The 13,288-nt window shown below is 46.2% G+C and overlaps 1 protein-coding gene across 2 annotated transcripts in view; it reads left to right on the top strand.

The window, feature by feature from the left end:
- Positions 1 to 225: 225 nt before the first annotated feature.
- Positions 226 to 13,288, top strand: part of LONRF3 (LON peptidase N-terminal domain and ring finger 3) — a 50,237-nt gene continuing 37,174 nt past the window's right edge. Inside the window, exon 1 of one of the 2 annotated variants that reach the window (XM_030209941.1) lies at positions 226 to 886. In XM_030209941.1, coding sequence (XP_030065801.1) covers positions 376 to 886 — 511 coding nt within the window. In that variant the 5' untranslated portion in view covers positions 226 to 375. The remainder of the gene's footprint in view (positions 887 to 13,288) is intronic. The other variant, XM_030209942.1, reaches the window with a different exon arrangement.

Here is a 13,288-nt window from a genome sequence, read left to right as displayed (position 1 = left end):
AAATCCCAAGAACTAAATCAATAAAACTACTGTAGTGGGATCGGATTCGAAACCGTGTTGTTCCTGAAAGCTCAGGAGGGCCGGCCGTGTCATTTTTTTTTGTGCTGAGCAAAATCCACACACACACATCCAAAACCACCAATGCAAGGCTAGCTCGCCACACTCAGCTGCAACACTGTTACAAAAGCAGCTGCTTTTGTAACCTTTTCCTGGGCTCCGGCCAATGAGAGGAGCAGCTGCACGTCACATGCTTTGATTTTATATAACGCTGCCTTTGCCCGGAGACAGTTATTATTATGAGTCTTCTTGCAGCAGGGATGGATCAGCGGGGGCCTGTGGTGGAGCGCAGCTGACCCCGCTTCCAACCCGGGGATCATGGGCTCGCAGCCCCCCGACAGCCACCATCTCGTGCTGGACTTTGCAGCAGCCGAGACGGTGAAGGTGCAAAACTTTGAGCTGGGGACGGAGCAGTACGGTGGGCGGCTGCAGGATCCGGAGTCTCCGGCATGCCAAGCCCTCCAGGGGTACCGGCGGGGCCCCGGGGAGGAGGAGGAGGAGCAGCGGCGGATCGGAGCCGAGCGCCTGGCCCAGAGCATCCGGGCCGAGGAGGACCTTTTCACTTGCCGCCAGTGCCAGGGCGTCCTGTACGAGCCCGTGTCCCTGCCGTGCGGTCACACCTGGTGCAGGCGGTGCCTGGAGAGGGAATCGGGGAGCCCCCGCTGCCGCCGGTGCGGGCAGCCGGCTAGGCACTGCCGAGTCAACGTGGTCCTGAGCAATCTGCTAGCCAAGTGCTTCCCGCTGCAGCTGGGGCAGGAGGGCAGCGCTCTGTGCGGGGAGAAGAGCTGGGAAAGCGCCCTGCTCAAGTACAACGAGGCGATCAGCCTAGGTAAATATATTGGTTTGCAAATGAAAAAAGTGGTTCCGAGGGCTGGGCTCAACTTTGGCGCTCAGTCTTGAAACCCTCAGAATTGACGTATGTTGGTGGGGGAATGGCAGAAATGAGCCTAACTTGCGCCCTTCCGAAAATCCGGAGGAGTTTGGCACTGAACTTCCCGCAATGTGCTTGGAGAGTGGCGCTGGCTCTGGGATGCAGGGAGCCGGGTAGCCCAGCAGCGTTTGGGCGCATAAGTGCTCCTGGGAAGTTGCGCGGGCAGGTGTAAGTGGGTCAGGGGAGCACAGTGTTGTGTAAGCGTGTGCTGAGCTGGAATCCCGCTGCCTCGAATAGAACAGAACAGTTGTATAACCAGGGAGGCAACCCAGAAAGTGGGTCAGGCGTCTGAGAACATTGCGCTATCGTTGTCACCTTTTAGATCCATGATTGGCTTGTCTGCTCGGGCCAGGGGGATTGGCTTTTGTTTGCTAGCTGCAGTATTTTGGGCTGAATCGAATATATACTTATCTATTTGTAATGTCGCCTTCACAGATAAGAAGGGTTGCTTCATCCCACATAAGCATGCACGGGGAGGGGGAATCCCTGGTGAACAGAGCCAGTGCAAAAAGACTTTTGTTAGATTGCAACCACGAAGCAAGAATTGCTGCCATCCCAGGTGGGAACCCCTTTCGCCCTTTTCCATAGCACCCTGTGCCTCTGCACCTATTTAGCATTGGCTCCCTAGATTCTCCCCTCCCCCACCTTTACTGAATGCCCTGACTTGTGGGGGGGGGGGGGTGCAGAATGTCAGAAACGGATGAAAGGGAGAGGAGTGTTATATGAGAGAGGACAAGGGCAGTGCCACCCCGGTTGTCCTTCTGTATTGCTGGCCCTGCTGGTGAATTCTGTGTAAGGGAAGCTGAAATGATTTATCTGTAATTCTGCTTCTCTGATGACAGCAGCTCAAGGGAGTCTTGTATTTAGTGTTATGTAACCAGTGTCGCTAGAGGAATGTCTGGCGATTTTTCCTTTTTTTTTTTTAAAGAAAAAAATGCCTTCAATGTGCACAGTGGGAATCTTTATGATAGACTAAGCTGTAACTGTTTTAATATTATCAAAAATAGCAAACGATACTGAAAACCTTCTTAAAAGAGGAGGCTGTGTCGTGTGAATAAACATTACAGGTAAATAATTTACTTTTTTTTTGTGTGTGGCTGGCCATCCTGAAAGAGAGCTAAGGATGATTCTCATGGTGGGGGGAGGTTAACAATGATATAACTAGCTGTTAAGCCCATTAAAACGGGCGAGATTTCCAGCTACCCTCCTCGCCGCCGCTCCCTCCCCCCTCTGTGCCGGGCCCCTGCACTGACCTGACAGCGCCTCTCACCTCCATGTGAAAGCGCTGCAGGCAGCAGTAGATCGCTCTGCTGCTGCCTGCAGCGCTTCCACATGGAGGTGAGAGGCGCTGTCAGGTCAGTGCAGGGGGCCCGATATGGAGGAGGGCGGGAGCGGCGGCGGGGATGGGTGGAGGTTGGTGCGTGCGATGTTCGTTTCCAGGCGGCAGCGTCCGACAGTAACTCAGACTCCGTTTTCCTCTCTGTTCCGCCCTCTGTCATCACGTCTTGACACGGGGGCGGGACAGAGACGGAAGTCTCTACTGCGCATTTGCAGGTGAGTCGGTCACTTGCCGTTTATATGTTTGATAATGGCCATTAGTCTGCTGGATACCACAATGGGTATCTTCAATCGATAAAGAACAGCTCTGTTTTACCCCGAACAGTGCTATGGGGATCCTAGTTCCCTGGCTTTTATGACCGTTATTATTTATTTGTTTGTTTGTTTATTTGTTTGTTGCATTTGTACCCAGTGATGTGCTGGAGCAGGCTCTCACAGGCTCGCAAGAGCCGGTTGTTAAGTTTTTAAGAATTTTGGGAGCCGGTTGTTAAAGTAGGGCCCTCCATGGCTACTTTAACAACTGGCTCCCAAAATGTGGGCTTGGGCCCCCTGCTGAATTCTCTTTTACTTTGCTGGTGGGGATGCTGAGCCCTGCCAGCCAAGTAAATAGACTACTGCTGCTCCCCGCTCCTTGTTTCCAGCTCTGGGCAGCAGGCTGAGACTTCTCGAGCATGTGAGAGAAGTTCCAGCATGCTGCTCAGAGCAAGACGTTGCGAGTGGTGGCTGCCAGCAAAGGTATGCCTAGCGTGCCCGCACGAAGGGAGGAGAAAGAGGCAAGTGTGCCCCCCCCCCCCCCCCGGCCACCCCTGGCCCCTCCAACTGCAGAGCTGGCTACGTCCGGAGAAAGAGCCTGTTGTTAAAAATTTACCAGCACACCCCTGTTTGTATCCCACATTTTCCCACCGTATGGGCAGGTTCAATGTAAGATCTTGGCTTCAAGATAGGGGATGATACACATGCAGGAGAGAGCTCATCTGCTGCTGGCCTGCAGGCTGGTCTCTTCCTGGATCAGAAAACTGGTAGGATCCTGTTCAGGGCTGTCACAGAGCCACCAGTAGGCCACTCTTTTGGAAGATTGTTTTCTGCTCCCTAATTCAGGTACCAACAGGTTTCAACTCAGTTTTACAAGTGCGATTTTCTTTTCTAGCAGTTAAGTTCATTCGTGGGTTAGTGCCCTGGTCCACACGTGTGTGTGATTTACTGACACAAGGTTGCAGCCCATCTTTTCCTTGCCTGTTCCTGTAGCCCGTGGGCTGCCACCATTCCAGTGAAGATCAGTTTTGTAGCCACTGGTTTCTGATGGCAAATGGAAAAAAAAAAAAGCAGGAGCCTCCTTCCGTGGACGTGTCCGTGGACAGTACAGTTTGACAGCCTGGAATTTGCTGAGCTTCTTGGTCAGATTGTAATGGGTAGTCTGCTACCTACTACTACTACTTAACATTTCTAGAGTGCTACTAGGGTTACGCAGCGCTGTACAGTTTAACAAAATAGGACAGTCCCTGCTCAAAGGAGCTTACAATCTAATGGGCGAAATATCAAGTTGGGGCAGTCTAGATTACCTGAATAGAGGTATGGTGGTTAGGTGCCGAAGGCGACATTGAAGAGGTGAGCTTTGAGCAAGGCTTTGAAGATGGGCAGGGAGGGGGCCTGGCGTATGGGCTCAGGGAGTTTATTCCAGGCATGGGGTGAGGCGAGGCAGAAAGGGCGGAGCCTGGAGTTGGCGGTGGTGGAGAAGGGTACTGAGAGGAGGGATTTGTCTTGAGAGCGGAGGTTACGGGTAGGAACGTAAGTGGCTAGTGAACTGAAAGGTCATCCACAACCTGGACATGGTGGTTTAGCCTCGGATGCTTCTTAGACATTACAGTCCATTAGGCTTGCCTCAAATGAAAGTGTGCCATAGAAATACTTTGAACTGTTGACTATGAGGCCCAGCATTTTTGACATATATTATGGTTGGATCTGCTGACTGAACGCTGTCTCCTGTAGAGATGCTGGACTCTGAATGGAGTGGTAGACTTTTGCATGAGTTGTGCTTAGCAGAGCCATAACAAATCCTAGTCAACAAATCAAAAGCTCCATCCAGAACAAGTATGCGTGTGTTTATTTTATACCATCGTGAACACGAAAGCCAAAATAGTGTGTTTAGAATTCAGAAAGGAAAAGTGTATCCATTTCATTCTGTGGTTAGCCATGCTGACACTGTTCTCCCACTTCTCACAGCTCATTTCCAGGGATGAGCAATGACTCTCCTAGGTCTACCTGGCTAACAGCTTTTTTTTTATGGGCTTTTCCTCCGGGAACTTGTCCCAGTTTCTTTCGAATCCCACTGTTTGTCTGCCTTGACCAGATTGTCTGGCAACAGATTCTAGAACTTAATTATGCACTGTCTGAAAATAAATCTGTCTGTGATTTGTTTCGGTCTGCTGCAGGGGCATAGCAATGATGCACCCTTCACAACTCCGTTGGTGGCACTGAAGAGGAAGCTACTAGGTTCCTGTGGCGCTGCTGTTTTACATCTCCCTCTCAGGGAAGCGTCTGTCTTCAAAGAAGGGTCGCCAACAGCATGTAAGAATCGCTGCTGCTGGCTGACCCGGATGCCTTCCCTCTGCTGCATCCCCCCACCCCCAACTCTGTGCAATTTCCTGTTTACAACCTGGGAGGAACACAGCAGAGGGAAGGTTTCTTTGTCAGCCGGCAGTATTGGCAGCGATTCTTACATGCGGCCGTGACCCTTCTTTGAAGACGGACGTATCACAGAGAGGGAGATCTGCAGAGAGTGGATGGGAAGGAGAGAAGGAGAAATTCTACACAGGGGTTGGTAGGAGAGAGTAAAAATTGTTGGGCACAGTGGTGGATGAGAAGGAGAGATGCTGCGTAGAGGGGGGGGGGGGTAGTAGGTGAGTGAAAACGTTTGGAAATGGGGGTGGATGGGAAGGAGAGATGCTGAGAGAGGGGTAGAAGAGAGGGATAATTGTTGGACATGAGGGAGAGATGCTGCAAGGGGGGAAGAGGGAAAATTGGTGGATGTAGGGTGGGGTGTGGAGAGGGAAGGAGAGATACTGTAAAGAGGGGTGAAGGACAAAAGAGGAAGAAATGTTGGAGCTGGGAGGAGGGGAGGGGAAGATGCCGCACAGGGGAGAGAGGAATGAGACAGGGAAATGTACATGGTGGTGGAGGGGAGGGAGAGAGAGATGTTAGACTTGGGATGCAAGGGAGAGAGGGAAGAGGAAAAAGAGGGAGCGATGTTGGCTATGAGTGGAAAGGGAAGGAGAGATGCTGCACAGAAGAGAGAGGAGACGGAGGAAGATGTGGGACCCAGGAGCAGAAGGGAGTGAGGGAGAGATGCTGGACAATGGGTGGAAGGGAAGAGAGGGAGAAATGCTGAACCAAAGGGGAGCGGGCAAGAGGGAAGAGAGAAGGGACAGGAAGATGCTGGTCTGGGAAGAACAAGGGAGCAGATGCTGGTCTAGAAGTGTGGAAAGAGGGAGACACTGGGAGGGAATGATGTAAATGTGGGAGAGGCCAAGGGGTAGGGGTGGCAAGGAAATGAATGAGAGAAGGATAGAGATTACAGGGGATAGAAATATGGTAGTGGGGAGTCGATTGAAGATGAAAGGGAATGGAAGGCTGGGGAAAGAGTGAGATGGGGGATAGGAGAGCTAGTGGGTGAATGGAGGAGATGGAAATTTGATAGGTATCTGAAAAGTAAATAGAAGAAAAGAGGGTGAGATTTCAGTGGATAGAGAGGCAGGGAAGAGCTAAAATGGAAAGCTAATATTATCAGAGGGAATGGAACAAGACAGGAAAGAGGAGAAAAGACAAATGGCCAACAGCTGCTTGAAGGAGAATTAGCAGAAGACAGGAAAGCGGAAAAGAGAAATTGGAACCAACATGATGGAAAAATATAATGTCCAGACAACTAAGGTAGAAAAGGCATTTTATTTTGAATTTATTAACTGAAATATGTTAACTTGGGAAATGTGCATAGCGGATGTCTTTTTATTGTATTCAGTAGAAAAGAAAATACATTTCTGTTTTTTATTTCTCCACTGTTGCAGTGCATACCAAGGTTCCCAGTTTGATTTTTGTCTACTTATTTTTATTTCTAATTTGTGATCTCTTGTTCTGTATTTAATGAGGGTCTGTTGATGTGGTTGTAATAGCAGGTGTGGATATTGGGGGGAGGCAGGGTGGAGAGGTTGTTTATTTCTTTTTTTTGGTGGGGGGGGGTGAAGCCTTCTTTATTTACTGCCCTGGGCCCCAGCCTGTCTTAATACTAGCCGTGACCTTGCTGTAGCTGGTAGGGATTTTCCAAGGACCTCCTCTGAAGGCAGCCAAAACTCCCTTCTAAGCCTGGTAGATGGTGGAAGCATCCTTCAGCCACCGACAGCTAAGCATGCATGGGGTGCCGGCAACAGTGGCTTGAGGAGTTGCTGTTGCTGCCTGCCAAGCTTGGTAAAAGGGCCGTCTTCGGAAGAAGTCTTCAGGTGACAGAGCTTGGGAGATCCTCGTGATCCAAATATTTATATTTTGAGTTGAGAGAAGCTGGGGGATGGGTGGAGAGTGGGGGGAGGAAGGGGGGAGGGCAGAGAGAAAATTTTGTGCCCACCCACTTTGGGCTCAAGCCCACCCAAAATTGGCTGTCTGGCTATGCCACTGAATTCTGTTGGTCATTAGTTTCATAGCAGGTCCTCTTGTGTTTTTTGGTGTTTGTACGTTTAATAACTGCTTCCTATGAATGTTTTATCCTATTCATGATTTTATCAACTTCAGTCATATCCTCTGTCTTTTCTCCCAGCTGAAGAGCTCTGAGTTCATCCTCTCTTCATAAGGGAGGTGTGCATTTCCTTTTTCACTTTTGTTACACTTCAACAAGCCTTTTGTAGTTCTTTTTAGATGGACGACCCCTGCACACAACATTCAATGTGCGATTGCACCAAAGACCTGTTCCTCCTGGGTTTCTTTTTTTGACTTTTCCTTGATCATGTGTGGCTTCTTTTTGTTTTTTTAGTATTTACTGTATACTGGACTGAAAATTTATTATTATTTTTAAAAAAAATTTATTTATAACCATTTAAATTTTTACAAGCGATAAAACTACTTGCCAGAAATAGAGAAAGTAATATATAGGAATTATTTCAATCAGGTAATTCTATTCTCTTCCTTAGACCACTAAATACGGAGAGTGAAACAAGACAAGGAGATCAATTAAACAGTAAACAGAAAAAAACAGTGGTATTAACCTGATTATCCCCAGATATTACTTTCTAATTCATTATTCCACATTGATCATCTGGTTGGCTTCTTCAAGGCCAATACTGTGTATAGTCAAATAATTTAATTGAAAACATACTTATTGTCCAATATTAGTTAGAAATAATACATCTGATGACATTCTTTCTCTTTTAAAAACCAGAAGTTATTTAACAATACATATACTTAAGTCTCTAATTCAAATCCCACTGATTAAAGAAATCCCAGTTTTCATAGGCTTCACTCCTTTTAAAGTAATAATTTGAGGAAATATTTCTGAGGAATGGACTGAAAATTATTTTTAACATACTGTCCACAATAACGCCAATATATTTTTCTTGGGTGGTGGCTCCTAACTCAAGAACCCTGCATTTTGTACCTGTAGCTGAGATTATATTTCCTTTTGTGTGCATCACGTACTACCTAAAATTCACTTGTAGGTATTATATGTTATAAAAGTGTTATTTTTTTTGGCTCTGCTTGATTTTTTTTTTGTTGCTTGTGAGTCATTCCTGATCTAGCAAGGCTTCATTCTGTTTGGCCCATACAAACTACGCCTAAGGGAATGGAACATGTACACTCTTCTGATAAGAGTTTGTGTCGGAGCTGTCATGTAGTAATTTATTTTTTGTTCCTTTTGCCTTTACTTAGCTGTTCGCTGAGGTTCCTCTAATGTTGGACCAAGATTCTCTTTATTTCTTTAGTAATAGAGAGAAGATTCTCTTTTATTTGCAAATACTGGGGCCCTTTTACCAAGCCACGGTAAAAAGTGGCCTGCAGTAGTGTTGGCGCGTGGGATTGCTGCGTACCAGATCGCTTATTACTGCGGCGGGAAAAAAGACTTGGTTCTTTTTTTTTTTTTAAGTTAATGGCCGTGAACTAATATCAAAATTAGCACATGACCATTTACTGCCTAAGCTCTTCAGTAGACAGTACGGGCTCACACAACAACCTGGAGGTAATCGGGCACTGCGTAACAGTAACAAATGTGCCCTCGCTCCCGATTACTGCTGGCAATACCTGCTCACAGCCCCCCCCCCCCCCCCCCCCCCCCCCCCCCCCCCCCCCCATGCTAAGAAAATAAAAATTATTTTCTAGCTCAGGAAATGGCGTTTGGCACACTCAGAACTACCGCCGCACCTGGGCACACCCAACCCTACTGCCACTTCATAAAAGGGCCTCGCTGTTTTGTAAGTTCTTCTAACTGGGAAATTTCATTTCAAGATGTAATCGTCATTTTTTTTTTTTTAACTAAAATTTCAAAATAAATGATTTTTGTTTTCAAGGTTGCAGATATTAATTTGAAAAGTACCTGCTTGTAAGCACTGTAAAAGTGTGTTTGATGCATTGTTTGGGTAGAGTAGGGAAAGGGAATGGGACAACTGGGTTTAACTACCTGGGCGCCAAATGGTGGAACTCAATCCCCAAGACCATAAGAAGCATAAATAATTACCTCCAATTCAGAAAGGAACTGAAAACGTATCTATTTTAAGAAAGCCTATGATTAATCGCAAACGTCACCAATGACTCATTAACAATCTAATTCCCTAACTCTTCCTTAATCCGCCAGCAAATTGTAACCCCTAGTGTCAATTGTAAGCCACATTGAACCGAAACTTGTTGTTGGTTAATTGTGGGATATAAGAATATATAAATAAAAAAATAAAATATATCACCTTTCTGTGGTTACAATCAAAGTGGTTTACATATTACATGCAGGTACTTACTTTGTACCTGGGATATTGTCTTGCCGAGAGTCACAAGGAGCTGCAGTAAGAATCAAACCCAGTTCCCCAGGCTCAGTCTGCTGCACTAACCTCTAGGCTACTCCTCCACTCAGGAGTATGTGCAAGTGAGTACATAACGAGTACACAGGAGGTTGAGTGGGCAGTTGGGCTGTGAGTGAATTAACAGATAGGTATATTTTGGCGTGGTCATGAGGGGGGTGCAGATCCCTCTAATGATGCAGGTGCTGATACTGAATTGCTCCCCCTGCCGCTGATATCACCTCTTTTCTCTTTGCCCCCACCCCATAGTAAGTAGGCAAATTTCACTTTTATGATGGGGGCTGATCAGCAAAGGGGATCTGAATGAGTGAGTGGTAGGAGGGGGGCTCAATAAGTATGCAGGGATTGAGTGGTGGGAGCTGAGCAATGGAGTGACCAAATGGGACGGGGAGTGCTAGAGGGGCTGATTGAGTAGACCAGTGGTGAGTGGTAGATGGTTGGATTGAATGAGGCACAGGATTTGGTTTAGTTATTCTCTTACTTCAGATTACTTCAGAAAAGTTTGTGGCTCAAAGCCCTCTCACCCCTGACAAGTCTAACATGAGCAACCACAACCCCAGCCCAGGTGCCCAAGTTAGCAGGGGTCAAAGGCCTGCAAGAAGAAATGAGTTTTTAATGCACACTTAAAGCAGGTACATTTACCTTCACCCCTAAGGGAGGGTAGATATGCATCTCAAATAGTGGGGGACAACACCACTACAAGAATGACACAGGATCCAGACTAACAGTTGCTGGAGAAGACAGAGTTAGTTGGTGGATCGGTGCTGAGTGAATAAGTGGGGGTTAGGACTGGTGGTAGGGCTGTTTGAGTGGATAGGGCACTTATGATGAGTTGAAGGAATGAGCGCAAGATAAGTGGAATGAATGTTGAGAGGGAGTACTTGAGTGGAGGTTTGTTGGTGCGTCTCCTCTCCATGCTCCCTTCCTCCTTTCCCTGGGCCTCCTCTTTTCTTTGTGTCCACTCACACCTCATTCTATTCATTTCGTTTCCACTTCCTCTCAGATCTGTTTTGGGTAGTTGGGACCTGAGCCGCCACCATCTCGTTCCATCTCCTTACACAGCCCTGTGCTTGCGCATGCACAACCAAATCTATGCGGATGGACGGAGCAATCATAAAAGGCAATATCGCCTCAGGTGAAACGCACCTAACCATTCAATTTTATAGTGTTACTGGATGTATGCAGAGCTGTGCAGTGGTGATAAACGTGCGTCTCTTCCCTTCCCTGAAGAGTTTAAAATCTCAATCGGTGCCTGAGGCAGTGGGAGATGAGATGTCTTCCAGTGGCGTAGCCACAGGTGAGGCCAGGGCCCACCCAAAATTGCAGCCCTTTTGCTGTGGCTGGTGGGGATTCCTAACAGCTTTTCACATTAATCTTTACCACAAATTCCTTAAAAAGATGTTTTCAGAGATTTCCTGAACTTTGTGTAGCATGTGTGTTTAGAGTAGATGGCAAAGAATTCCACCAGTATGTGGCTTGATATACAAAAGTCTCGGATCAACGCGATTTATAAACCACCTTCTTCATATCGGGATAGTGAAGAGAGAAATGAGATTGCTTACCTCTGTCGGGTCCTGGAGAGGCATGATTGGAGGAGTGGCCTAGTGGTTAGGGTGGTGGACTTTGGTCCTGAGGAACTGAGTTCGATTCCCACTTCAGGCACGGGCAGCTCCTTGTGACTCTGGGCAAGTCACTTAACCCTCCATTGCCCCATGTAAGCTGCATTGAGCCTGCCATGAGTGGGAAAGCGCGGGGTACAAATGTAACAAAGATAAATGGGCAGGAATGCTTTATGGCAGAGGCTCCCAAACCTGTCCTGGGGGAACCCTGGCCAATCAGGCTTTATGTATTTATTTGTTTGTTGCATTTGTATCCCACATTTTCCCACCTATTTGCAGGCTCAATGTGGCTTACATAGTACCGTGATGGCGATCGCAAATTCCGGTATGAGAAATACAGAGTGGTATTGCATAAAAGTTCACGAGTGACAGATTAAATTAGGAAGTCAAGAAGAAAGAGTTACGTTTTGTCCAGTTCTGGTATAAGTTTCGTTGTGTAGCAGGGGTCAGGTGTTTAGGTTGGATCATTATGGTATGCCTTTTGAACAAGTTGATTTTTAATGATTTCCGGAAGTTTGTTAGGTCGTGAATTGGTTTCATGACGTTTGATGGTGCATTCCATAGTTGCATGCTTATGTAGGAGAAACTGGATGCATGTGTTGATTTATACTTGAGTCCTTTGCAGCTAGGGTAGTGTAGATTTAGATACGTGCGTGCTGACCTTTTTGTGTTTCTGGTTGGTAAGGATATCACAATGAAAATGCAGGAGGGAGATTTGTAAAGCTGGGGCTCCCACAGGACAGGTTTGGGAATCGCTGCTTTATGGGGAGGGCAGCACAGAGGGACTTTGAAGCAATGCTTTCTCTATCATCTTCAGACAGATTTGACTGAAGTGGCAAGATATCTATGGTTCTCAAAAAAAAAAAAAGACGACCTTGGATCCCCTCCTCCAGGGAGATTCTGTGGTTCTAGGTAGACTGAACCCGGAGGAAAGCAAAAACTTCTCATTCTACCCTGGCATCTAAGGGGTGAGGGTAACTTGTCATGATTTTGAGTTCCATTAGCTCTTACCAGAAGTATGATTTTATTCTGTATGTTGAGTTTGTTTTTGTAAGTTAATATTATGTCTGTCAAGTTGTTTTCATATGTTGGTTTGTATTCTCCCGGGAACCTACAGCAATTGGTGGCTTATATGATTTTAAAGAAAGAAAGAAAGAAATCCCAGCCCTCATTTTGACTAGTTAACAGCAGATGGCTTTGAGCCCTTTATAACAGTGATACAGCTGTACTGGGTGCCCAAGAAGGGGGTGACTATGGCTAAAACTCAGGTATCGGTGAGCGTGGGGAAGCAGGATGTCTTGGCCAGTGGTTTAGATAGTTTGGTAACTGTGTGATTTACTTCAGGGGTTCTTAACCAGAAGAGGTCAAATGGGGTGCAGAGAAGGGTCCTAAAATCTGAGACAATTTATTAAAATTTTCTAGACAGAATGCAGTTATTAGGACAGTTATTAGTAGTATAACTAGGTAATGCTGTAATTTTAGTAACGTGGCCAGTTAGCACTGTTAGTGGCTAGCAGTTAGTGAGGTATGCAGTTGTCGGTAGTCACTATCATTGCTTATCATAGTGTGTGACAGTGTTAGAGCTGGATTTGATAGGGGCTTGAGCTACATTTATGGTGGCTGTAGGCATCTCAGTGGCTTTTGATACTTTTACATTATGGATTGATGCTGGGATGCCTAGATGAATTGGGAGTGGGAGGTAGACTTCTGTCATGGTTTGGCTCTTTTTTGAGTAGATGTTTTTGAGTATAAACTAATCAGACTACATCTAGTTGGCTAGAAATTCATTCAGGGGTGCCCAAGGATTTGGCTCTTTTCACCTGTTTTGTTTATCTATATGTTATCTTTATGTAAGCTTTTAAAAGGTTTGGGAGTATCTTACCAGCTTTATGCCAGCGATATCCAGTTCGTTTTTCGTATTGAGAAATCTGTTAGAGGCATTTGATTGCCCACATCTTCTTTTTGTCAACAGTGAAAAGCTGAATGTTGGCCAATAGATTAAAACGTAAAATGGCTAAGACTCAAATAATGATTTATTCAGATCTGATTTATCTTTTCCTGTACTAATTGATTTGGAAGGTTCAATGATTGATCTTAAACCAGAAATGAAGTATCTTGGGGTAGTCCTGGACTCTTCTTTGTCTTTTTTTTTTTTTTTTTTTTTTTTTAGGCTATGTCCGGAGCCTGGTCAGACGAATTTGCTTTAAATAAGGCTCTTGAGTAGATTATGGGCCTATTTGTCAGAGGATAACTTTAGATCTGTTGTTTCTGCTCATGTCACTCCACTGTTCGATTACTGTAAT

The sequence above is a fragment of the Microcaecilia unicolor genome, chromosome 7 (assembly GCF_901765095.1).
Source record: "Microcaecilia unicolor chromosome 7, aMicUni1.1, whole genome shotgun sequence".
In the NCBI taxonomy this organism is placed as follows: domain Eukaryota; kingdom Metazoa; phylum Chordata; class Amphibia; order Gymnophiona; family Siphonopidae; genus Microcaecilia; species Microcaecilia unicolor.
This window is presented reverse-complemented; position numbering and strand designations above follow the sequence as displayed.